Source organism: Aethalodelphis obliquidens, unplaced genomic scaffold (genome assembly GCF_003676395.1).
Source record: "Aethalodelphis obliquidens isolate GAN/ISIS:26980383/991018 unplaced genomic scaffold, ASM367639v1 scaffold101, whole genome shotgun sequence".
NCBI classification, from domain to species: domain Eukaryota; kingdom Metazoa; phylum Chordata; class Mammalia; order Artiodactyla; family Delphinidae; genus Aethalodelphis; species Aethalodelphis obliquidens.
The window spans coordinates 3,049,987-3,077,916 of record NW_020838045.1 but is presented as its reverse complement, the minus strand read 5'-3'; the positions used below and the strand labels follow the sequence as shown (position 1 = coordinate 3,077,916).

The following is a 27,930-nucleotide window of genomic DNA, read 5'->3' as shown; positions in this document are numbered from 1 at the left end:
AATGTCATTGTATTAATAAATTCCACTTTTCATGTCAATTCAGCCATGGTGGCATCCGACAATTATACTCGAAAATAAAGCTGATTGAGTTTTACACTTTGAAAATTTAACAATATTGTTCTAGTTTACATGTTTTACTACTTGGTACTTTTCTGGACTATTTGAATCCATAGGAACTCAAAAAAGAGGTCCTTCTGCTCCCATAAATAAATAAATGTGATAAGGAATCTTGAATTCATAATGCTCTACAAGTTGTAAGTATTCACTAGTAAGTGCTCGTTACTCAAAGTGAAAAGGGCTGCAAAAATGATGTGCCTGAAGTACCATTTTAGTAAAGATGAAGGAGAAAATAACTAGACCTTGGGATTAAGAGGGGAATCTTTGTAAGTTAGGGGGATATATGAATTGTATATGAGACAGAGAAAGAGAAGGGAGGGAGAAGAGACAGGAAAGAAGGAAGAAAGGAAGGAAGGAAGAAAGAAAGGACTACCTTTATACAAGCATTTAAACAAAAGTGGAAGGGAAACCCCAGTCAGAGGTATGGAGGGGCAAAGGATTCTGGTTGTTGTGATAACTGTATTTTTTTTTGTAATTATTCCAGCAAAGATGGTAGGATATTATGTTACTGTATGTTCAGCTCTAGAGACAGTAGGTTGCCTTTATGAGGATGGTCAGCTAGCATTTAATTAGAATAAGGCAACACTCTAGAGCCACTACAAACACTTCAACTATCTTTATTTCTGATCAAAAGTAGATGCTTCATTAATTAGCACAATGGATGTTAGAAATAAAGTTTCATTGCTGAAATTAGTGGCTTTTTACCAAGTATAGTAGATCTTGGAAATGGACCCTCCATGTTGAAATCAGTGCTACTCAAGACATATGCAAAGGAAATCATAAATAAAACGAAAAGACAACCTACAGAATGGGAGAAAATATTTGCAAATGATGTAGCCGACAAGGGATTAATTTCCAAAATATACGAACAGCTCATAATCAAAAAAACAACCCAATCAAAAAATGGGCAGAAGATGTAAATAGACATTTCTTCAAAGACAACATGCAGGTGGCCAAAAGGCACATGAAAAAGTGCTCAACATCACTAATTATTAGAGAAATGCAAACCAAAACTACGAGGTACCACCTCCCATCTGTCAGAATGGCCATCATTAAAAATTCTACAAATAATACATGCTAGAGAGGGTGTGGAGAAAAAGGAACCCTCCTACACTGTTGGTGGGAATGTAGTACAGCTATATAGAGAACACTATGGAGGTTCTTTAAAAAACTGAAAATAGAGTTGCCATATAATCCAGCAATCCCACTCCTGGGCATATATCCAAAGAAAACTCTAATTCAAAAAGATACATGCACCCCAATGTCCATTGCAGCACTATTTACAATAGCCAAGACATGGAAGCAACCTAAATGTCCATTGACAGATAAATGGATAAGGAAGATGTGGCGCGCACACACACACACACACACACACACACACACACACACACACACACGGTGGAATATTACTCAGCCATAAAAAGAACGAAATAATGCCATTTGCAGCAACATGGAAGGACCTAGAGATTAGCATACTAAATGAAGCAAGACAGAAAAAGACAAATATCATATGATACCGCTTATATGTGGAATCTAAAAAACATGATACAAATGAACTTAATTACAAAACAGAAATAGAGCCACAGACATAGAAAACAAACTTATGGTTACCAAAGAGTAAAGGGGGGGAGGAGTAAATTAGGAGTTTGGGATTTACATATACACACTACTATGTATAAAATAAATAAACAACACGGATTTACTATGTAGCACAGGGAACTATACTCAATATTTTGTAATAACCTATAAGGGAAAAGAATCCGAAAAAGAATTTTATTTATTTATAACCGAATCACTTTGCTCTATACCTGAAACGAACACAACATTGTAAATCAACTATTCTTCAATTCAAAAAAGACATATGGATAACATAACATCATTTAGAGACACATCCCACCCCTCAAGTATCTAGTGGGGTCAGTGGCCTGCCTCCTTAGGGAAACTGTTCCAGGCTTGATTCCAAATGGTCCTGTGTCCTGATGAAGAATTTTTTTTCCATAAGTTCAAATTTATTTCAGAAAGAATGTAAAAAGTTACATGTAATAGAAAAGATGGTAAATATTAGAGAAATTTTTGAAAAAATGTAAGTATAAACATCTCGAATCATAACACCCTACAATGCTGTTTTCATGTTTAAATATTATCCTTCAGTTCTTATCTACATGGAGACATAGGGATGTGCAAAGCTGATGATCACAGTATACAAATCTTTTTGTTTTCTACTTTTCATTTAATAGCATGACATTTTTCTGTATCACTACCCAGTTAATGAAGAATATCCTTAGGTGTCTTTAGATGGTTAGCCTAATCTTGCCACTGGCATTGTCACATTTGCCTCAGGGGCAAGGTTTTTTGGGAACTCACACACAGACACACACACACTCACATGACACAGAGTTGGGACTTCTTCAAGTATATAGGATAGGTTAAATGATTGTTTATTAATAAACGTATATGCAGCAGAATTTGTCCAAATTTTCTTTCACCATTTTGTGGAATCAAGGTGGTAGAGGAGTAATTTACCTTCTCCTACCCCTAACCATTATGGTTACCTCATTTACTCAAAGGGACCTGAGAATTATGTGTAACTGCATTGTCTTGGTCCATTCTCAATAGCTGTGTTTGTCCAAACACCAGCACCTCCTTTTAACTGGAACTATGCATGATCAGATTCCATGGGGGTGGCCAGGCTATAAATGTAAGTTGGGTCACCCTGTTACAGCAGTTGCTTTCTTAGCTAAGAAAACTTTCTGCTCTGGCAGGCAACATAGAAGCATGCTCTTTTTTTTTTTTTTTCAGAGAATCACAGTACATTTGTACTTAGAAAGAGAAGTCTGGCTGAGTGTGGAGGATCAAATGGAGGGGAACAGAAAAAGGCTAAGAAGGTGGTGTAGGAGGTTTGCACAAGGCATTTGCAATGAAGACTGAGGGAACAGTCTATTTTCAGGAGGTACAATTAACTGACCATGATTACTAATTGGAAATGGCAGATGAGGAGGAAGTGAAGCAAATGAGGTAGAGGATGATACAAAGAACTGAGACGTAAAATGGAGGATGATAAGAAATGAGTGTGGGGGGTGCGTGACTCAAAAGCTGGGGTTGGGACCTATCATAGTGGAGAAAAGCAACAGGTTGGCAGAGAAAAAAATGATAACAAGAGAACTGGGAGAAGGACATTTAGATTTAGGAGTCATTTGTACACAAATCCAAGTGTAGACAGGGTTGTACATGTGATCCAAAAAGGTGGTGCTGCAGAATTAGAAGAGAAGTGCTAAGGCCTGAGTCTAGGGGAAACAATAAAATGTAAGGCTGTGTAGAGGGGAACAAGGAGTGATGTGAACAAACTAAGAGAGCAAAGCATCAATATGTTCCATCTTGGAAAAACAGAATCCTTTTGATATAGAACTGATACAGTCAGGTAATGCCTATTGCAATGACTTGAAAGGAACTGACTAAATGTGTCTAGATGCCAAATAGTCCATCTCCTAGTCTGATACAGTGATGGAAATTTGGGGGATTTGGAGTCATTTAGACCTGGGTTTGAACTCTGTCTTCCTGGTTTTATAGCTCTCTATCAATAAAATAGTCAACACAGCCCTTGTCATTTAATACATAGTCAAAAAATAGTCAGTGAATCTGTTATTATCAATCACCATAGTTCTGACATTACTTCAAAATATGAGGTAAACTTTCTTTCCCTCTTTTTCTTCACACTCTTTGCCTTTCCTTCCAAGAACACTTTATGTATTCCCTTTTCAGGGGAGATAACATGGTAGCCAAGAATAAAGAAGACCGATCAACTTTGACTTTCAAATTACAGTTTTTGAAGCCAAGTCAAGAATATGAAAAGTTTGGGGTCTCTTAACAATTATCTCTTCTTTGGAAAAAGAAAGGACTTGTGGGAGAGCTAGGAAGAATGGGGATTTGATGATGTCAGAGAAATTTTTCAACAGTGGAAGAGCAGATATTTATTCAACCATAATAGCATGTGTAGAAGGATCTAAGGGGATGAGACATAGGTTTAGAGGCAACTAAACTCTTCAGAATATTCTACCATTCAGAACACGACAAAATTTATACTGGAAATTGATAGTTTTGGTGAAATCATTCATATCATTCAGAACACAAAATATGTTCAAACTAGATAAAGTGAGACTTGTTTAGGTAATCTGCTTTTTCAAATACCTTCTACTATGCTAACTGTGCAAGCAACAGCAGATCTTTAGGTTATATTGAACACACCAAAGTTTTAAAAAGCTAAAAACAATAGGGGCTCAGTGTCCAATAAAATAAAGGCTTTGTAAATAGACCTATATTCAAATCCCATCTTGGCCACTTACAGTAATACTAGTGCTATCTTCTTTAGTAAGTTACTTAACCACTGGGAGCCTCAGTTGCTTTATCAGTAAAATGGATATTATAACATTGACCTTAGATTTTTTTTTTGAGGCTTAGCAAAAATGATTTTAAGAATGCCTAGCACTTTGCTTGATTCTCACTCAACAACGACTCTGACATTGGCAATTTTCTCATTTCTCTTTGAAGCAGTACTGAACAATAATTTGTATGAACAGGCAAGAAAGTTAGAAACAAAGAATAAATAGGCTAATCAGTACTTTAAAATAAAAAAAAAAAACCCAACAAACAAACAGCTTTGCTGCAGCACAGACTTCACCCTGATGGGAAGGGGAGAAGTTTAAAAAGAGAGGAGTGTTAGGGATGCTGAATAAATGGCTCTTCTTCACAAGTCTGACAAAGTGACAAATAAATGTGATTTATTCCAGAGGTCCCTGGAAATGTGGTAGCATGGGCAATTGCTTTATTTTCCTTTGTACCAATTAGTGAAAAATGAATAGTCAATAAAAAGAGATCACAAAAATGATCAAGAAATCTTGACCATCTGTACAATTTATTGTCACTTCACATATGCTTCCTATATTGCAAGTCTATCTTATATTATGACTTACTTTCAAACGACCAAAAAAGGAAAAAAAAAACTTTAGTCCTCTCATGGGCGGTTTATGGAACTCAATTGTAAGGACTCCAAATTCTTCTTAGATTGTACACATATTCATGACTGACCAGAGGCAAATAATACTTATGATTTCTACAAAAACAATATTTACTTATCCAACTTAAGTAAAAGTATTAGATTTATTATTATGAAAACAACTTGCTTGTACACTTTCCTATCTGTTGGTCCCCACTTGGAATAAAAATTAGCCTGTCTAAATATAGCTAAATAAACAGGATTGAAAAGACTGCTGGATGATTTCTAAAATATTTGGTACTGTTTATTATAACTGAGCAGTGTAAACAAGGAACAAAGTGAGATTCACTTCAAACTATTGGGCCAGGGAACACAATTAAAAGAGACACTCCTGGGCTTCCCTGGCGCAGTGGTTGAGAGTCCGCCTGCCGATGCAGGGGACGGGTTCGTGCCCCGGTCCGGGAAGATCCCACATGCCGCGGAGCGGCTGGGCCCGTGAGCCATGGCCGCTGAGCCTGCGCGTCCGGAGCCTGTGCTCCGCAACGGGAGAGGCCACGACAGTGAGAGGCCCGCGTACCGCAAAAAAAAAAACAAAAAGAGACACTCCTTACTTATATAGAAGTAAAGCTGGACTTTCAGTACTGATTACAAGGTGAGAGAAAATGAACACTCTGATAACACTCTAGTCAGTGTTTGTAATTCGCAAGTGCTGTTTGGAATACCATTCTAAAAAGAGTAGGTATTGCTTTACAATTTTCAGAGGAAAATACCTACTGGCTGCAAAGCATCACACATATAGTTCCATATAAAAGATGAATTTACAAACTGAACATTGAAAGACTGTAAGAGCTGCTGCAAATGGTTATTCAGGTAACTTTTCTTCCCCTCAAAAAAACAAAAGCAGGAAACAGAATATTCAGAAAGAACATTAAAAGAGGGAACTCATCTTACCTCCATCCAGCTCCTCAGCCCCAAAATGATTCCTATAGAAGAGCATGATTTCTATCTTGTAACACTTGTAGATGGTCACCAAACAAACAAGCAGCAGAAGGATAGCACCAAGCCCTCCAGCAAGTTCAACTGTATACATCAGCTCTAAAAAAAAAATTACAAGAGGGAATTATACCATATTCACATACAAAATCATAAATTCAACTTGATTTCACAGTTTTGTGGATGAGATCAGATGCAGGTAATGGATTAACACAACCCCTTCCTTTTCTGCCTGAGAATTTGATCTTTTGATAACTTTCTAGCTGTTGCCTTGGTAACCAGATAAGGTAGTGTGTGGTAGCTGTGTTTCTAAGCAACATTGCTTCTGGTAAAAATGAACCTATATTGGTAGATTGCATTTGGACTGAGAGAATTATAAATACCTGATTGGAAACTATAATTTTGGGCTTGCTGGGGTGCGAGTAACTCTTACATATAAACCCAACCCTTGTGGGAATCCTGCAAGCTATGCTCATGGAGTTGATAAAAGAAAAATCGGTTTCTGTGGTATGAAGCTTTTAAGCCAGGATGGTTTCTGAACTCACCCAATATGAATCTTGATCCTTCCCACCTGAGCTGTCACCTGGGAGTTGGGGCCGAGAAGAGATGAGGAGTCAAATAGCACAGTTCCTGAAGGGCAGTGCGGACTGTCGCATAGAGTGTTGGGTGGACCACCTAATGAATACTGTCTGCTGGCTCCTGTCAGAAGCAATAACACTTGTCCTGTAGCTTTCTGAATAGAGTGGTGTCAATGTGGCTGACCACGGTCTCGGAGGCTGAGTGCTAACTTGGGCTTAAGAAATAGGCTCTCGAGTGGATGTCACACCAGACTATGTTGGTAGTATTTTCCTTTCACTAAGCTACTTAAATTTTTTTTTCTTATCCTTTCTTTCCGCTTTTACTTGGTATGTTACTACATTCTATCCAAAAGAGGAATTTTCCTGCCATTCACTGTATACAAGTTCTCTTATTCCTACTGAATGTTTATATTGCATAAAAAATGATCAGAAAATTTAAGGGATAAAATATTCACTTATTTTCTTCTCCTTTAGAGCTCATGAACATTGTAACAAATTCAATGATACTGATATTTAAACATTAAGCCAGAATGCACAGATTTTGAAACTCACTTTAACTGCCTATTTATACATGTTGACATTGATCATAATAGTCCAAATGTTATTGATGGGTATCCACTGTTCCCTGCAGTTGACAACCACCTTGAAAAATACTAGTTGCCTTAATTACCATTAAAGATAAATATTCCTGAAATTATGGCTCTTAAAATAATGGCATTTTTGATCCTGTAATTTACAATCCACTAATGGGTTATCTAATTTTGTAACATAGTGTAGTTTTAGACTGAGAACTTTAAAATAATCTATGGCTTTGCAGTGACAAGTACTCTTGGGTTACAAGATCACTCCTGAGATCTTACAAATAGGGTGAAATCATCATGGGTGCAATGTAGTATCAGTGATTAATAATCTGAAAAGTATGGCCATAATTTTCTCACAAGGACATGTTTGTGTGTGTGTGTGCTTGCATGTGATGTCACTTTTCCTGTGATGATTACAGAAAAAAAAAACCCTCAGCCATAGTTCTCATTATCTAGTCCTTCATTTCTAATTCAACAGTTTAATAAAAAAAAAACATATAAACTACTGTTTCATCAAGTGTATTTTTCTGCTCTTGTTAAAATTAAATAGGACACAGAAGAAAAACTTATAAAAAGTGATCGGACTTTATGAATTTAAGAAAGAAAAAATAAAGTGAGTTATTAAATCTTTTAGAGTCTAAGTGAATTAATACGAAGTGTGAAATACTAAAAAGTACCTCAAGGAAATTTACATATTTTTTATTTGTAAATATCAGACAGCTTTATCTGCTGAATCTTGTGAGGGACTACAACAAGAGAGTACTACAAAAGTACCAGGAATAAAATACAAAACCCAATTTAGTATAATGTTTTCCCACTACTATGTGAACAGAAAAGATCAGTGGGTAGATAAGTCTGTGGGGTACACTGAGTCTTGTTCTCTCAGGATATCAGTTAAACTCCACCACACACAGAAGCCTCTATAAAACTCTAACTTATGCCCATAGGCTAATTTATATACCAGAAAAAATCTGATTTAAATTACACTGGATATAATGGGAAAGAGAAGCATTTGGACTATGGCTACTTTTTTTTTTTAACATTTTTATTGGCGTATAATTGCTTTACAATGGTATGTTAGTTTCTGCTTTATAACAAAGTGAGTCAGCTATACGTATACAGATATCCCCATATCCCCTCCCTCTTGCATCTCTCTCCCACCCTCCCTATCCCACCCCTCTAGGTGGTCACGAAGCACCGAGCTGATCTCCCTGTGCTATGTGGCTGCTTCCCACTAGCTAGCTATTTTACATTTGGTAGTGGATATATTGGACTGTGGCTCCTTTGAATATTCATTCTGTTTTCTAATATAATGCATTACACACTTGGAATTCATCACTCTGAAATTTGTTGTGTGAGAAAAGAAATGAAAAAATAATGGAGAATGCTTAACTTCTACTCTCAAACACTGCTAGCAGAAGTGCCCAATGGTACTACTATATTAGAAAATTTTGAGTAGCCGCTAATAAAGTTAAATATGAATCTACCCTATGAACAGCAGTTACACTCCTAAGTATTTACCCAAAGCAAATATAAGCAGATGTCTATAAGAAGACTTGTACAAGAATGTTCAGAGTAGTCTTATTCATAGTAACCACAGCTGGAAACAACTTAAATGTTCATTAACAGGATATGATGAACAAACTGTGTGTGACCGTGTGATATAACATACTCAGCAGTAAAAAGAATGAACTACTGCAACATGCATGAATCTCACAAAATTATGTTAGGTGAAGAAGGCCAGACACAAAGTAATGCCTTCCGTATAATTCTATTTAAATGAAGTCCAAGAGCAGGCCAAAATAAACCTCAGGGATAGAAATCACAAAATGGATGCTTTGTGGATGGGTGATGGGAAATTTTATTGGGAAGGGGAAAGAGGGAACATAATGGGGTAAACAACAACAACAACAACAAAAAAAAAACCTCTGTGTCTTTTTTCAGATGTAGATACAAGTATTGATATATACTTTTGTCAAAACTCATTGACCTAAACACTTACGATCTATGTGTTTTATCTTATGTTAATTGTACTTCAATTCTTTAAAAATTTAATTTTTTTTTTAAAAAAGAGTCATTATAAGTTCTAACCCAAGGGCTATGTGGAAAGAAGCTGTAAGGAAAGCTGCGAGTCAGGACAGCTGCTTTGCTCTAGATAAGTGCCCAGGCAGAGAATGGTTCTTTCACGGTGCCCCTAAGCACATCCTTTGATTCTGGAACCATGGCACTGGGCCTGGGCATCTAGCATGCCTTACACACCCGTATCTCATTGAATAGCTTTTAGAACAATCAAAAACTATGCCTGAAATATAATTCTATTAATCCAGTAAGCAGCATTCTCATTTTCTTCAAATGCTATTTGTAACACTGGTCTCTACACACATTTTTTTTAACTTCTAAAAACTGAATATGTGTAAGAGAAAACTTGTATGACAGGTAAGTCTTTTTTGTTTTCAGAAAATTAGTTGCCCAAATGTGAATTACTCCCATTGCTAGATGTCATGAGCCACTCAAAAAACTGTATATACTACCTTGAATACACTATTTATTAGGCTAACCAATAATACTGTCTAAAATGTAATGAGAAAAAGAGAGCAGGGTTGCTGAGGCTTAGCAATTACAGAAATGGTCTTGTGTCACATGAATACCTCCTTTAAGGTACAAACATATGAAAACTTACATATACCTAGAGTGTGAGCAATAAAGCTAGAAAACTTCTTCTGAGCCATATGATAGTCATTTTCTTAATGCTAGGGATAGCCAAACCAGACCAAGAAACAGCATTTACAAAGAGCTAACTTATTCTGAGATCTTGACAGTATCTCGGATTTCCCCCAGAAACCTCCATAGTATTACGTGGAGAAGCACGGTGTGCTTATAACAAACTTGTAAGTCGGAAAAGAAATGTGTCTTTCCCCACAGTCCGCACAATAGTGCTTGCTCCTCAGTTAGTACGTTATTTTTATAGCGTAAAGACTAATACACCTGCCTTCATATTATAAATGCGTGCAGGTTAAAAATTTTTCCATTGAAATTTTTTCCATTGGTTTATATAGCATGTGTAAATTCTCCCAAAGAAAATGGTGCATTAGATTCAGTTTCCACATTCTTTTGCTCCAAGCTGGACACATTCATTAATATGAGTGCCAGCCATTACTGCTTATACATTAGGTCAGGACAAAATTACTAGGGGTTAAATTCTGTTACTGTTAAAAGAAATGATTGGGGCTCACTGCCGTATTTTATCTTTACATTACAATGTGAATGGTGTTGCCCCAGCAAATGTCATTTCCTTTTGAAATGGGATCTGCTTTTCAGCTCAAGTTCAAGCTGCCTGGAGTGGCAGCATTTAAAAAATAAAAAGATTCCATTTCAGCACAATTCAACATCAGAGGATGAAAAGAGAAAGTGCAAACCTTTAAAAATCTGTTTAGCCTTTGTGCTATTTTGTTAAAATGATAGACTCTGCCCCCTTTAAGGGACTGAGACTGAATATTGAAAATTGTAAAGCAAAATCGCTGGGCAAAACCTAAGGAAAACCGGCATTTGGTTAAACACAACAAATGAACAAGTGCCAAAGAGTTACATTTAAGGGCACAAGCAGTCATTTAGTTACAGGCAATTAACAATAGTCTGTGGAAAGCTCCAGTATGGGCTAAGGGAAAACACATTGATTATTGCTGCAGTAGTAGACTGCTTTCGGAATAAATTGCTTCAATTTAAAACTAGATTTGCTACAAGCATTTTGAGCAATGACTACAATTTTTTCTTATCAAGACAGCTGGACCAAGCAACTCTTTAAAAGAAACAGCTAATTAAAATAAAGCGCATGCCATCCCCTAGTATATTGGATTACACTGCAAATAATAAACGCATTTGGTTTACACTAATCTTGCTGCAATTACCTAGTATAGTTTGGAATCCTATTTTTTTAAATTGGCTTGTATTTAGTGTTGTTTGCCAACTTTTTCTGCTAGGTATCTTTGAAGAGGTAAAGATGTTAACAGAGTTAAATCAAAGTTTATATGTAATTGTGTGTTTTTAATTTAAAAAAAATATTTATTTATTTGGCTGCACCAGGTCTTAGTTGCGGCAGGCGGAATCTTTTAGTTGTGGCACGTGGGATCTAGTTCCCTGACCAGGGATCAAACCTGGTCCCCCTGCATTGGGAGCGTGGAGACTTAACCGCTGGACCACCAGGGAAATCCCTATATGTAATTTTGAACTCTTCACTTGGAGTATTCATTTTGTATCTCTGTCTATATTTATATATATAATCTTGTTTAAAGTATAACTGAAGACTTTAGGTGGCTTATTCTTATATAGTTTATCCTAAAATTGCCTCATTCGTTATATAAAGTCCTTTGAAATGCTCTGCCCTGATTTATATGCAGTAAAATGCAAGTTTGTGGGGGAAATGCATGATAGATAATATAATGATCCCAGTTTATTCATTAGCGTCACCAAGTACATTTCTTCTTCTTTCACTGTGTTATAAAGAGCTAAACTTTATAAGGATTTATCCATCCACATAAATTCATATGCATATTTATTTCTCTGGAGCAGTATAACTTATTTGTTCCTGGCAGGAGGATAATTATGCTCAGCCTACAAAGATATTCAACTCAATTCTACAATACACCAATGCAATTTAGAAGCAGTTATAATGTTTTTTTTTTGGTAACACATTAAGAAGCTGAATTGCTATTCACATAATAGCAAGAAAATGTTTTCAGAAAGTATAAACTGGTATGTAAAGATAATAGTTTTGCTCTTGCAAAAGTGCTTTTTGGAACAAGGAAAGGTATACATAATAATAATAATAATAAATGAAAGTGGTCTCTGAATTTAACAATGTGATCTGTGCAACCAAACATTTGGGCAAAAGGTTACCTTCCAAGTAGTACATTTTGCAGTTTTGGAAAGAGGTTTTCAGCCAAAGTATCAAATTAACTTTAACTTACTGTCAATTAAGAATGCAAATATGGTGGATGAAGCTAGAGACTGTCATACAGAGTGAAGTAAGTCAGAAAGAGAAAAACAAATATCATATATTAACGCATATATGTGGAACCTAGAAAAATGGTACAGATGACCCGGTTTGCAGGGCAGAAACTGAGACACAGATGTATAGAACAAATGTATGGACACCAAGGGGCAAAAGTGGCAGAGGGGGGTGGTGGTGGTGTGATGAATTGGGAAATTGGGATTGACATATATACACTAATATGTATAAAATGGATAACTAATAAGAAACTGCTGTATAAAAAATAAATAAAATAAAATTCAAAAAAGAATAAAAGAATGCAAATATGGTATTGGCTGGGACCCATGATTAGGGCCTAGTTAGACTAAGCTCCCATAAGCCCTTGGATCTGAAATGTCACACATTAATAAACTATTAAAACAAAAAATTAAATGAAAGACTAGATGGAAAAAATGCATCATTCCTTATACAGTTAGCTAGAGCCTACCCTTGGAATGTCTTTTTTCTCTCCCCAACCAGCTAGGAAGGGTGCTAAGTTTTGTTTTATATTTTTTTCTATGAAGTAGGGAATATTCATAAGTGGTATGTTTTTTTTTTTTTTATTTGGCTGCACTGGGTCTTAGTTGGGGCAGGTGAGCTCCTTAGTTGCGGCTCGCTGGCTCCTTAGTTGTGGCACGGGGGCTCCCTAGTTGTGGCACGTGGGCTCCTAGTTGTGGCACATGGGATACTTAGTTGTGGCATGCGAACTCTTAGTTGTGGCATGCATGCGAGATCTAGTTCCCTGACCAGGGATCGAAACTGGGCCCCCTGCGTTGGGAGCGTGGAGTCTTAACCACTGTGCCACCAAGGAAGTCCCAAGTGGCATGTATTAAAAGACAATTTAAAATAATGACAGTAATCAAATAAAACATGAATCCATGAGTTTATATTAATTATAAACAAATTAATAAAAAGGAAAGCTCTCCTTTAGGGCAGAATGCCAACTGGCAAATACAGAAGGAATAATAGAGTTAGAAATCACCATTTTTCCACCATCCTAATAATAATTGACTCAGGCAAGAATTATCAACAGAGGCTAAAGTTAATGGGTGAAAGATTGATGAGGTAGGATATTCCTACTGTCTTAAAGTACCTCCCTACTGATTATTTATTAATGATTAAGGGAGAAATCTTAAGGAAGTGACCAAAATTAGCATTACCAGTAATGGGACAAATTGACATCGTGTACCTCCTGATGTAATGCATTAAGAAGGTATAATATCATCTATGCAGTATTCCAGCCACATGTAAGTAAATATCCTAAAAAGGAGTAAAAAATAAAATCTGGTTTCTATTCTTTGAAAATGTCAATGCCATGAAAGACAAAGGTTGAGGAACAATCCCAGATTAAAAGAGACTAAAAAGACTTGAAAACTAAATGGATTGCATAATTCTGGATGGAAAATGTGGTAAAAGGATATTATGGGAATACCCTTTGAAGTATGAATATAGACTACATATTAGTGAATAGCATTCTATCATTTTCAATTTTCCTAAATTTGATAAATATACTCTGGTCTTATCAGAAAATATCCTTGTTTTTAGGAAGATTCATGTTGAAGAATCTAGTCATGATGTCTGCAATTTACTCTCATGTGGTTCAGCAATAATATGTGTTTGTATACACAGTGTAGCTCTATCTTTTTATTTACCTAACTAGATGAAGAGAGATAAGGCAAATGTGGCAAATGTTAATAACTGGTGAATCTAGTTGGAGAGGCTATGTGGAAATTACGGTAAGATCACAATATTGCAAGTGTTATTGTAATTTGAGAATATTTTGGGTTGATTATTTTGGATTAAAGTTATTCACAACTATTCTATTATAATCTTTGCAAAGCCTTCAGTTTAATCTTCCAAAAACACGTCCTCATCTTGGAATTTTCTTCAGTAATTGTTAGCTGATTTACATTGCTCATGGGAAAAAGTCCAAACCCCTTGTGTTGGCATTCAAGGTCCTTCACTCCTTTAATTGAAGCAGCTGATTAACCTCCAGCAGGAATTATCCCTCCAATGTGAATTGAATTTGACATATGTTTTCCCAATTCTGTACCAACCTAGAATTTCTTTCCATTTATCAAAACCCTACCAATCCTGCAAGGCAAGGCTAAGATCTGTACTTTCAGTGAAGCTTTTCCAACTAGAAGCAATTTGTCTCCTTAGAACCTGTATTTTCTGTAGCTTTTTTGATGACTTATCATACTGTATTATACCACTAAGTGTTGTTCATGGTTTTACATGATAAACAATTGCTTTACCTTAGGGCCTCCCACTTTGCTTCTTCAAGTCTTTGTTCATAGAACACTTTTGCAACTTGGTCCACTGACCACTCATTCCAAGTCACTAACCTGTGGCTGTATCCACTTTCCTTTCTCTATTTTTCACTATAGCATTTATCATTATAGAACATAGTATTTAATTTTCTTATTAATATATTTATTATCTATTGTCTATCTCCTCCCACTGGAACTTAAATTCCATCAGGGCAAGTTTTTTTTGTCTATTTTGTTCATATTTTTTAACTGATTCTCTCTCAAGTGCCTTGAAAACTATCCGACACATAGTAGGAGCTCAATGAATATTTGAATAAATGGATGACTGGATAAGAACAAATGTACTTTTCTAATGAAAAGTTAGATTTTTGTGCATTCCCACTCTAAAATGACAAGAATATCTCTGTGAGCCATTTTTCCAGACAATGTGTCATGAGGTTCAAGCAACTGATGGGATGTAATTATTAATACACAGGCTATTAGTTTGATGATAAAACTTCATTCTATAGAAAAGTGGTCAACTTCACAGTACAGATTTAAAAAGGATTCTTTCATCCATAAATCCAATGACAACATACATAATCTTTATAGACTTAAAGAATGAGGAAAGTATTGTTTTACATCTTTGATATTATTACTCATTTTTGTCTTTTCACTCACTCATTCACTTTCTTTTTGTTTTGTAAGTGCGTTAAATGTACCAGGTGTGGTGCTTTGGGTTCTAGTGATAAAATGATGGATGGAATATGCTCCTTGCCTTAAAGGAGCTTATGTGTAGTTGTAGAGTCAGGCATGCAAGGAAATATTTAAAAACAAAATAATAAGAGCTAATATTTATTGTGCGCCTAAGTGTCACTCTGCTAGGCTTTTTATATGGGTGTAAAAAATGCTCTACTATAAGAATAATAACCAAGGACCGGGTGAGCAACTCACTCAGGGTGTTTGTGTGTGTATTTGTGTTTCTGTTGGGGGATCTTAGAGATAGGGATCAGACACTATGTGGCACAGTACAGGACAGTGGCTGCAAAGGAGTTTGGCAAGTAGTTTGGTGTGGAGTACGGGGAAAGCAAGTGTATGGTGTGATGGGTGATGGTAGGCAAATTCATGCTCTGATTTCTCAGCTAGAATATATTTATCTTTTTTTTTTCCTTTTCCAAGCAGCTAGCATGCACCTTGAAAATAAATATTTGTTTGAAGGATTCATGGTATCAATTAAGTCAGGTTTCTTAAAATTAGGTCAGAAAAATAGGACAATGATTCTCCCTAGTGGAAAACTGACATATATTTTCAAAATGTACCATATGGTATTACTAACACAGACAGAGCTTTATCTCTGAAAACATTTCCCCTTTGGATTCTGAAAGCAATGTTTGAAATAGGTCTATCCAAAGACCATAATGTGGTCTGTACACAGACTATTAGGTTTTTGCACACACAGACACATACAAAGTATTCAGATGGGGCCTCCATCATCTTAGATCTCGTACAACTTAGCATGATGGGGAGAAGCCAAACAAAGAAAGATACTGCTATAATAAACAACTAAATGGGCCTCGAGTGACCAGCTTAGAAGACAGGGCCATTGTATATCAAGGTGTCAAACCTCACTGATGACTAAAAGAAAACCTCTTAGAAGAAAAAGTATTTGTTTTACCTCTACTAGGAATTTCCTTTTCAACATGTCATACAAATAGACAGTCACAGATGGAATGTTACAAAACACCTCTGGAGAGAAAACTGTCAGAGGGAAGGTGGCATTGCCATTTTACTCCTTTTTGTTAAGGGCTGCAGTGTTTATCCTAAAAGCAATCCTCCACCAGAGGATATGTAGTCACAGTTAAAAGAATTTGGTCTTCCACTGGGAATGCTTTGGACTGGCCAAAGAACCCAGAACATCTGGACTGCTTAGATAACCAATAGAAGGAACCATGCTCTCGACAGAAACACTGAACACTTCTAAAAAAAATCGTATGATGATTTGTAGTATAGTCAGTATATTCAGTTGTTAAAAATCGATTTATAAAATATTTTACACATGTAAAAACGGAGTTATTGCAATATACAGAATGGGATGCTTTGATAAACTTTAGAATTTTATGTTATTATTATAATTTTCTTCCCTTAAGATTTTAACTTATTTCATAATTATTGAGAGCATTAGGATAAAACGTGTTCAGCAAAAGCTGTTTCTCTCATGAGACAAGTTTCATTCAAAATCTTGGTGAGGGCTTCCCTGGTGGCGCAGTGGTTGAGAGTCTGCCTGCCGATGCAGGGGACGTGGGTTCGTGCCCCGGTCCGGGAAGATCCCACATGCCGCGGAGCGGCTGGGCCCGTGAGCCATGGCCGCTGAGCCTGCGCGTCCAGAGCCTGTGCTCCGCAACGGGAGAGGCCACAACAGTGAGAGGCCCGCGTACCGCAAAAAAAAAAAAAAAAAAAAATCTTGGTGATTCCACAGAGCTAGAGACTATTAAGGCAAAAACAATAATAAAACCGTATGCTGGATCATTTCCCTCAAAGGACATAACAGAAAAATCCATTTCTTATCCCTTTTGAATCTTTTTTGACCACTCTCTGTTTTATGAAAACATAAAAATGTTGAGGAAAATAGTGGTAAGTTTGCCTTCCTTTCTCATTTTGTAAAGAGATACTCATCAAGAATTTATCAACATTTAAGTTTTTTCTTTTTCTCTCATTAACCCTCTATGAAGGAATAGGCAAGCTTTGGGAACTATCAATGGCAGAACCTACCATTCCTTGATTCCTCCTAAGGGAACAGGAAAAAGTTCCTTAAGCCACGACAAAGTTGAGAATAAAGTGGGTAGCTCATATGTTTTAGTGGCCTGTGTTGTCAGGATATATGAAAAGTCTGTCCTCAATAATGAATTCTCTTTTACCAAAACAGCGATAACACTGCCCTGCTTCACAAAGAGTAAGGCACTATCTTATTGTCTCACTCTATGTATTGATTTTTGGTGTGTGAAAATTAGCAGTGGTTTGAGAAAATGCAAAAGTAAAGGTGTCCCCTAACATGCAATGTTTTCTAATACAGACAGATATAAAGTGGAAGCAAGAATACATTCAAGGAAACAGATTTTTTTTTTTTTTTTTTTTTTGCGGTATGCGGGCCTCTCACTGTTGTGGCCTCTCCCGTTGCGGAGCACAGGCTCCGGACGTGCAGGCTCAGCAGCCATGGCTCACGGGCCCAGCCGCTCCGCGGCATGTGGGATCTTCCCGGACCGGGGCACGAACCCGTGTCCCCTGCATCGGCAGGCGGACTCTCAACTACTGCACCACCAGGGAAGCCCAAGGAAACATATTTTAACATACTTTCAAAATGTGGAAATAACTTGATTTTATAGCAAACAGATTAATGGTAGGTTTCCTGTAAGAATTTTAAAATTCTTCAGACTGTATCAAAATACATTTATTTTTTCTCACCTTTTTTCCTGACTCTATAAAATATTTACTGTAAAAATTTTGAAAATCATATAACAATAAGAAAAAGAAATTAAAGGTCACATGGAATCAGACCGCCCTGAGATAACCACTATTACTACTTCAGTTAAAATTTTTTTTAATGCATCTCTTTCTAGTGTATTAGGTTTCAACTGAACTTAACAGGGGCAAGTGACCTATAGTTTTACATGCTAACACTTCAAAATAGCTTATATTTTGCCTTTTACTCTGGACAGTTTGGAATAGAGTTATCCAAGGTGGTTTATAATCTGTGTTTTGCTAAGAGCCCTTATGGCAAACTCTTTAGCCTAATTAATTTTTCATTCACCTGTCTGTTTACCCAATCACCATTTATAGATGCCTAGTTCAGCCAGGCAAGTCTAGCAGGAATTATTTAACACCAATAGGGAGTTTTTCTCTATATAAATAATAACCATGTTTTTTTGCAACAGTTTACAAACATTCTCTGAAAAAGCAGGTTAAAACATAATCCCAGGGGCTTCCCTGGTGGCGCAGTGGTTGAGAATCTGCCTGCCAATGCAGGGGACACGGGTCCGAGCCCTGGTCTGGGAAGATCCCACTTGCCACGGAGCAACTAGGCCCGTGAGCCACAACTACTGAGCCTGTGCGCCTGGAGCCTGTGCTCCGTAACAAGAGAGGCCGCGATAGTGAGAGGCCCGCGCGCTGCGATGAAGAGTGGCCCCCGCTTGCCGCAACTAGAGAAAGCCCTCGCACAGAAACGAGGACCCAACAGAGCCAAAAATAAATAAATATTTAAAAAAAATCATAATCCCACTTTAGAGAAAATATGGATTTCAAATTTCATTTAGTCTAATTGCATTGTTTTACAGACAAGGAAGCTAAACTGGTCTGAGAACAGTTAAAAGTTGACAGACTTTCCTGGCAGACCAGTGGTTAAGACTCCGTGCTTTTACTGTAGGGGGTGCGGGTTTGATCCCTGGTCAGGGATCTAAGATCCCACATGCCACGTGGCAAGTTGAAAATATATTTTTTAATATTATCAACTTTTATGGGACTACTGAGTTGCCACTGACATTAATCTGCACAAGATGATGGCCAATACGGAATTCTGTTGTGACATCTTTAATGTATTCCTTTTAGCTACTTTCGATAGTGATATAGTTAAATAATATAGATGCATTTGTTCACTTGGGGAGAATTAGAAATGCACCCAAGCAGTTGTGAGTCATTACCTTGAAATGGTGAAGTAGTATAAATGAGTTTTCAAGTTATACTCACTTTATATTTCATACTAGAATTAGAATTCCAAACTGATCTAAGTCAGGCAATTTAAGTATCATTCTTTAGCTTTTGATAATGGCCTCTTCCATTTTAGTTTCCATGAATTTGGTAACCATTACCAGTCAGTACTTTGATCTGCCATAGCATACCTTAAGGAATTATAATTTCTATTCTGCAGTTACAGGAACTTATCTAAAGATCTGAGTCAACTTTACAAACACTTAAAACTATAAGAAAATTCCTGGGAAGAGCAACTGTTTCATTTCACTTTCAAGATTTGCAAAATGAGGTACAATGACTCAAAACTCTGAGAACCTATAAAATCTGATGAATGGGCTAATATATACTTTTAGTCACCCGGAGTTTAATATGTTCTTACAAGATTACTGCACTGTGGCTTAAGGACAATTAGTTAACAAATGATAAAAATGAAGAACAATGACATAAAGAGACTTGCTTTAGGTCACACACAAGTGAAGAGTCAAATACAAACACTCTCAAGTAACTGTCCATTTCTTCATCCCTGTTCACAATTTTTCAGTCAATCCTCATTCATATCAAATTCTAATTCATGGTAATGATTCCTGGGTGATCTTTAAAATGACCTTTTTGTGCTTTCTTAAATATACCACTGGATTTCTTTTTGTGAAGTACAAACAAAATCTATTTTAATAGCATTTAAATGTCCATCTTTAATTTAGAGAAATCTACCTCCAGATATATCATCCTTCACAGAACACATGCTAAAAATAGTATATGTGCCCTAAAAATAGAGACTAATAGCTAACATATTTCTTACAGATGGCAAATGTAATTCTCAGCACTAAAATCTAATACAGGTTACCATGGAAATTTATTGGAAATCAACACGTTTTTTCCTACTATATGACCTGAGAGAGTAGTTAGCATTTTTTTATGTGTCACGTCTAACTTCTCACTTTACTGACCTGGTTGTCAAAGTTCAGTATACAGGGAACTGCTTATTAGAAGTTATACCTTGCATTTTCGACCCAGTTGTGCCATTTCTCAACCGAGTGCAGGAATTCACAGCCATAAAAATGCACAGCCATCTTCCTCTCCCCAACAATGTTGCTTTCATGCCCCAGGACGGTGATAGACATCCCGCTGGCAGCAGTGACTCAACTACTGAGGACAACGAACCCAGTGCCTTGCCCAGAGCTGGAACTTAATTCATCTTTAGTGAATGGGAATGATTTATTGCTTTCTCATACAACAGCATTATATGAATCATCTTTAACCAGCAGTGAAGTGAGACTTTGAGCAGGATATGAAGAATTGCCAGTCAATAGGTTGTCCTGACCCAGAAATAATGAGAAGATTAAGGTAGTTCTGAGAAGTAAAAGTGAATGGTGTGTTGGTGGGTAGTGGCCATGGATATGCTGTTCTGCTTGTGATCTCTGATCACATATGTGGAATTGTGCTATGTGCGTGCTCAATGATATCTGTAGGCTTCTTGCAAATATCTTAAACTGAATTATTATTTTCTAAAGTGCCTGTGTGTTACTTTCCAAGACAAAGATCTGAGTTCCAGTGAATTCCCTCTGCTCTCACTGTAGGTTTACTTGTGTTTTTATAACCTCTTTAGATGCTAGAAAGATGCCTGTAAAAAATGATTTGAACTTCTGAACACACAGGAACTGTTTATCCAAGTTCTGTTACTGTGTTATTTTTTTCTTTGCCTGTTTTGCGATCATATCATTGACCAATAATATGTGGAGGTTCAATCTTCACACTGTCTGCCCTTCCTTACTACACATAATTGAAATTTAGCTGAATACAAGTGTTTAAAACAGGAAATTAGGTCTTCCCTGGTGGTGCAGTGGTTGAGAGTCCGCCTGCCGATGCAGGGAACACGGGTTCGTGCCCCAGTCCGGGAAGATCCCACATGCCGCGGGGCGGCTGGGCCCGTGAGCCATGGCCACTGAGCCTGCGCATCCGGAGCCTGTGCTCCGCAACGGGAGAGGCCACAACTGTGAGAGGCCCGCGTACCGCAAAAAAACCAAAAAAAAAAAAAAAAAAACCAGGAAATTAGCAGTACTTACTGCCCATCATATATCTTGCTCCTCCTTGGGAACTGCTATTTACACAGGCTGAACACTGTATACAGCCTATTTGCATAGATTGAAATATATGTATATATCCATATATAGGTTGTTGAGACATCCCTAAGTGGATTTCCTTTTTAAAAAGGGATATGGAGGAACTGTGTCCAACAATGAAGGCCCTCTTCATTTAAGAGGTTAATTATTTAATACTTGAAGACAGTGCTCTTTCAGACATCTCTCTGAGTAGCAAATGTGTTCTATAAAGCACAATTTCATTGAATACATGAGGCAAGTAACCTCATTAAGACTAGATGTGAGGGCAATGTACAAACGTTCAAACAGATTCAAAGGTGTTGACCACGTAAAAAGAATGAGGCAATTAGTTAGAATTAGTCCCAGTGACTGGCTATACCCCTCTTTCATTCCTCTGTGATGGCAACAGTGAACTCAAGAGAGCTAGTTGCTTTTCACCTGTTAGATTCTACCAAGTTTATTAGAGTACCTATTGCCTAGGCAAAGACCTTGGTATGCCACCTGTGGTCCACAGACCAGCAGCATCAAGAAACTTGTTTGAAATTCAAATCTTGAGTTCACCTCAAACTAATGATTTTTTTGCTGCACCACGCGACATGTGGGATTTTACTTCCCCAACCAGGGACCGAACCCATGCCCGCTGCAGTGGAAGTGCAGAATCTTAGCCGCTGGACAACAAGGGAAATCACTCCCAGATGAGTGATTTTGAATCACTTTTTAACAAACTTCCTAGGTGACTTCTGTGTACTGTAAAGATTGCGATAACAACCACAACAGAAGACGGTAAAGCACTGCTCTAGGGACTTTGGGTTGACTTTCCAAGAGTGGTGTAGGGGAGCAAATTTTGCCACCCCAAAATGTGTCCCTTTGGTATGAGGATCGACTTAGTCTGGTTATTTTTTTTATTTTTTATTTTTTCCGGTACACGGGCCTCTCCCTGCTGTGGTCTCTCCCGTTGCGGAGCACAGGCTCCGGATGCGCAGGCTCAGTGGCCATGGCTCACGGACCCAGCCGCTCCGCGGCACGCGGGATCCTCCCGGAACGGGGCACGAACCCGTGTTCCCTGCATCGGCAGGCGGACTCCCAACCACTGCGCCACCAGGGAGGCCCTAGTCTGGTTATTTTTAAGAAATAGAAACTCAGGAAGTTCTTCTTTTTACGTCTGTCTTAGTTGCCTAAAATAATTTAAACAAAGGACCTGTTCCCAGAATGGAGCTATCACCAGAGATACCTGCAAAGATCGTGGGCAAGGGTGTGGTGAGGTAGACCCAGCTTGCCTTTAGGACCAGTGGGAATATTCTCTCTGGTGTGTACATTACAGATAGGGTTATTTTTATATCTCTAGATGGTCATGCCATAATTAGTTTGTAAAAGAGCTCTATTTACTCAGCTTAAAGTAAATGCTTACATAAATTATTTCTAAATGTCACAGGAACTAACGCAAATGTTTTTTAACTTCATGTGATCTATGATTAATCTTTAGTCAATAAAAGCAAATTTAAACTTACTGGTTTAATTAAAACAAGTGTATCTTTAGAGTTATCAGCATTCAGTACAATACTTTTATTCTACCTAGGTTTACTAAAAGTCAAATAAGTTCATGTTATCTCTGCTACAAAATTTGTCAACAAGAAAAATAACTTAAGATGGCTAACTGCTTTAATGTCTCATAAAATCTTCAGGGGTAATCTAAGTGCGATTATTAAAAACGAATGTATTAAATAGATGTAAATGAGATAAGAGTTTTCAGGTGAACTTTCTAAAACGATGATTGTTTACTTAAATAGTTCCCCAAATCTGTCTGGTAACTTAACACCCTTAGGGTTTTGCTAGATCAAATTAAATGATGGAAATTCATTAAATATCTAGATCATTTCCAAATAAGATAAAATAATAAAACATTAATTATTGAACATAGTCTTATCTACTTTTGACTTCCTATTGCGGAGAAACTAAAGATGAATTTCAGTCTTTTAGTAACCATGTCTTGTGCCACATTGAAAGATTGCACTATTTAAAAGGTCATATATTTCTAGAAATTATAAAAGGTATTTATAGGCACAATATTGTAAATCAACTATACTTCAATAAAAAATTAAAAGAGCTGAAATTTTAAAAAAAGTGTATTTATAAATTTTCCATACCACAAAATGCTAATGTAGTTCACAATTATTTCTTTGTTTTCACTAGAAATTAAGGTTTCTAATTATTACATGTGATTAAGGATACTAGAGATAATAAGGGAAACAATTCTGTATGCAAGGGAAGTAAAATGTATTTTGGGGTAAGAAAAGGCATGAGATAATGGAGATGCATTTTTGTTGAGAGAAATAAAAGTGATTTTTGTCCTAGAGCTGATTATTTCAAACTGGGAAAGAGAAAAAGGGGCAAGCTAAAGTGGCCATAGAAAGTTGTAGAAGTTTTGTGAAAAAGGGATCTTGGGAAAGAAATTTTATGTGTGATCAAGCTGGCTAAGATTGGGATAAATTTAATTATGTGAATAAATTTCAGTATCAAAGGTACACTTGTACAAAATTAGAATTTGGTTTTGCTTTCTGTTAAAAGCACAAAGGTTTTTTTTAGATCATTGGTCTGCTCTTAATAAGCAATTGTAAACAAATATTTTCTTTATCATTAATGGCATCTGTCTAGAAAAACAAAAATTCTATGTTTTATCTTTATCAGGTCTCTGACTATTTAGGAAAGAAACCCGAGTCTCTTCAAATATTATAAGAGCTAAAAAAAAATAAAAAAAAAAAAAAAAAAAAAAAAATATTATAAGAGCTAAGTTGTTTTACAACTATTTAACTTTCTGTATTTGCCTGTGAAGTCTTTGTCATTCTGATTAAGTGAATAACTAAGTATTGTTTCATAGTGACCTAGGATCCTATTTGACAAGTGTTTTAAAATTTTTTGATATTTTTGACAAACTTCCCACAAGTAAAATTCTGATGAAGTCTTATTGACCTGGAAATAATTTGGGGGTTTTCCAAAAGGCCCCTGGAATACCTCAAAATATTTGCTTTCTCTCCTTATAAAAGAGATATTAAACTAATTAGGCTTATTGGGTATGCTAAATGATATGGGAAGCATTGTCAAATAAGTGATGATAAATGTTCTTAGGTTATATTATTTGGGTAAATGTTATTAATATAAATGTTCTAGAAATTATATAAAATTCAGATATTTCCTGGTACAACGTTATTAGCCATAATTCTAGTTATTATCTTAAAACTTTATGTCACAGAAATAATCAAATTTCCTTTTCAATTGCACTACAGTGAATCAGATCTTTAACCATGTCATTTTAAGACTTTTGTCATTTATTGACAATTATTGTTTTACTCTGATGCTTTTGCAAACAAAACAAAAACTTCATCTTCAAGAAGATCCATAGAAAGGACTTTTTGACAATGTATCTTTCTGATAACTTTCAGATGATACCACTGAATTGGGTAAGAAATTATAGAACTCTAATCAAAAAACTGATGGCTTCACAAAACTGCTAACAAAAGATAAGAGCAACAAGAATTAATCACATGGGACTGAATAAATTGATGAATATGATTATAATTTTGATTTTTTTGTCTGAACTATAACTACATTTTTAATCTTTGTTTTTCAGATATAAGAAAACCTTTAATCTTACACTATGACTTAACAGCAATTTGGTAAGTTATATCTTTATAAGCAGAATTGAAACATTTATATTTTTCTCCCTACCTGATCCCTCCAGAATTCAGAAACTCATGGTGAATACTCTTATTTTCAGGGCATTCTAGTTATATTTACGTAAGTTCAATAAGAATCTGTTCTCCTTGGAACAGGACACAATTGGAAATTTGTTATATTACCAAGGTTTTCACTGGAATGTCTTATTTGAGAGAGACATGCATAGACTCAGATATGACCAGACAGCTTTAAGGAACTAAGGTTGACTTTATGGAGCCAATAAGGCCCTTTGGAAAAACAGCCTGGCACCTTGCTTACAGGGTTCCCGGCAGCCTTACCAGGGGAGTAAGGCAGGTCACTTCCTGGCAGGTGCAGGAACCTCAGGATATTTGGGGGACCCCAGAAAGTGAGGAATTCACCCAAAGCTACAGGTATTACAGGCAAGCATGATGGCGAGTGTTTGGCTTGGCTTCCTCGCCTCGGGGGCATTTATAAGTTCAATCTGGAGATTCCTTACTGAACTTTAACCACCCCGTACATCACATTTATGTGATGATGTACAAGTTAAAGATATAAGAGAGAAGTACAAGTTAAAGATCTTTATTAAGAATTTAACATTTAGTTAGGAAAACAAACAAAATAAAGGACTTCCAATGACTATGCCCATATATAAACTAAATACTAAGAGCTCTGGCCCACATGGTTAACAAGAATGATAAACACTGAAGGGCTGGGCTTCCCTAGTGGCGCAGTGGTTGAGAGTCCGCCTGCCGATGCAGGGGACACGGGTTCGTGCCCCGGTCTGGGAAGATCCCACATGCCGCGGAGCAGCTGGGCCCGTGAGCCATGGCCGCTGAGCCTGCGCGTCTGGAGCCTGTGCTCCGCAACGGGAGAGGCCACAACAGTGAGAGGCCCGCGTACCGCCAAAAAAAAACCAAAAACTGAAGGGCTTATCATTCTCGGCTCTCAATATGGGTGTGGTCCTGGATCATTCCCTTGTTACTTATTAATTGAGAAATAAGCTAATCATCAGCTAAGAGTGGTCCTTTTCTTTCCTAACAAAGATGCTGCTTGGATATTCCAATTCACACTTAGGAAAACAATAACCAAAAGGACTGAAAGGCAAAACTATGCTACGTAACAAATATCCATGCTGTAGCTGATCAAGAAAAACTGGGATCAACAGACCTTTGAAAAGATATTCCACTGTTGAGGCAAAAATAACTTGGAGTTAACCTCACTTAAATCATATATTCTATATCTGAGGAAATAGCTCAAAAGTTTAGTTTTCATGCCTGTAATTTTGGAGGCAGTCAAATAATCTTGTTGCAATGTCCATATCAAGAAACTCAAAGGTACAAAATCACTAGTACCAGACAATTTGTGCTCTTGGCATTCATAATAGCCTCCAACGTGGTTTTTATTTGTTTATTTGTTTTGGTGTTAGTTGCCAAGTAAAAAAAAAGAATTGAGGTCAGATTAAATGTCTTACATAACTGAGGAGCAGAGAAGCAAGAAAAATGTTACAGGATAGAATAAAACTTTGACTTCAAAATGTCAGATCTTATCCAAAGAGAGAATTTGTTAAACCTGATGGCTCTGATTTGGAGATGCTGCAGCAACATAACTAAAGTTCTTTAATATTTTGGCATTGCACAAGCAAAGAAGAGGGACAGAATATACCCTCCGAAAATATGCCTCTTTGATATAAACATTAAGGCTGATTATTTTTAAGAGACAGCAGACACAGGAGAAGCTCTAAAAACCGAGTAGAAGTTACTCTTTGTAAGAGATATTTACATTTATAAAAGAAATCCTCATTTGTAAGGGTGTTTCCCTTGCTGTACCAGGGAGAGGATGACTCTGAATCTCCAGAAACTCATCAGTGGAGAAGGCAGAGAATTAAATCTGCAGAACAACCATGCCCATGGTTACTGTGCTTTTCCTGGCCACCTCCCTGCTCCCCAACACCTTGTTTTGTCTTTAGCTGGAGATGGTAATTAAGGTGCTGGCTTGGGCCACTTCAGGGAGTTACTCAGCTTTCCTGGGTTTCTCCCACGTATACAGGAGGAATATATGCTATTAAATTTATGTTTGTTTTTCTCCTGTTAATCTATCTTTTATTACACGGTGTGTCTCAGCCAAGAACCTAGAAAGGTAGAGGGAAAATGATTTTTCCTCCCCCACAGTAACGACTCAGTAAAAGTGACTCTTCTGTGGATGTCTACTCAGTTTTTAATGGGTCATGGTCTTTTTCGGGAGATGCAGCCATAAAGAGATGTAGGAGGTTTTGATGCCTGGGCAAAGTTTGGCTTTTCCATATTCTGAAATCAATGGTCGAAGATGTCAAAGGATGAGCCCCGAGAGAGCTTTAAACAGTTCTATAGTCTTACTGTATCTCTCAGCAAATAAATGCACTAGGTAAATACCAACAAGGATAGGGGCACAGAGTACAAAAATGATTCATTATAAGAAGGGATAAGGACTCCACTGGGTCTAAATTCATCTGGCTTTAAAACAATGCGTCCTAAATGATGTACATGTTAATTACATTACTAAAGATATTCCGAGGACTAGGGAGTTTATAGAGCAAGTCTAATTCCCATTGATTACACTCTTTGGAGGGAGAGAGGGAGGGAGGGAGAGAGAGAGACTGCACATGCAACAATTAAAATGGGTTTGAGGGGGAATAGAGAAAAACCAGATATTTATCATTATTAACTAGTGCTAGTCTCTGAGGTAGATACTCTGCCAGTCCCCAAACTGCTTCGTGATGAATGAAGTGCCATAATACTGTAATCGATATATCTAAACATAACCATTCACAACAGGACTGTTAATGAACATTCCCTTAATGTGACAGCTTCAAAGCCAAACATTCC

At 36.9% G+C, this 27,930-nt stretch overlaps 1 protein-coding gene across 1 annotated transcript in view; it reads right to left on the bottom strand.

Moving 5' to 3' along the window:
* IL1RAPL1 (interleukin 1 receptor accessory protein like 1) overlaps positions 1-27,930 on the bottom strand; it is a 1,327,113-nt gene that overhangs the window by 11,081 nt on the left and 1,288,102 nt on the right. Inside the window, exon 10 of the mRNA XM_027096331.1 lies at positions 6,059-6,202. Coding sequence (XP_026952132.1) covers positions 6,059-6,202 — 144 coding nt within the window. The remainder of the gene's footprint in view (positions 1-6,058; positions 6,203-27,930) is intronic.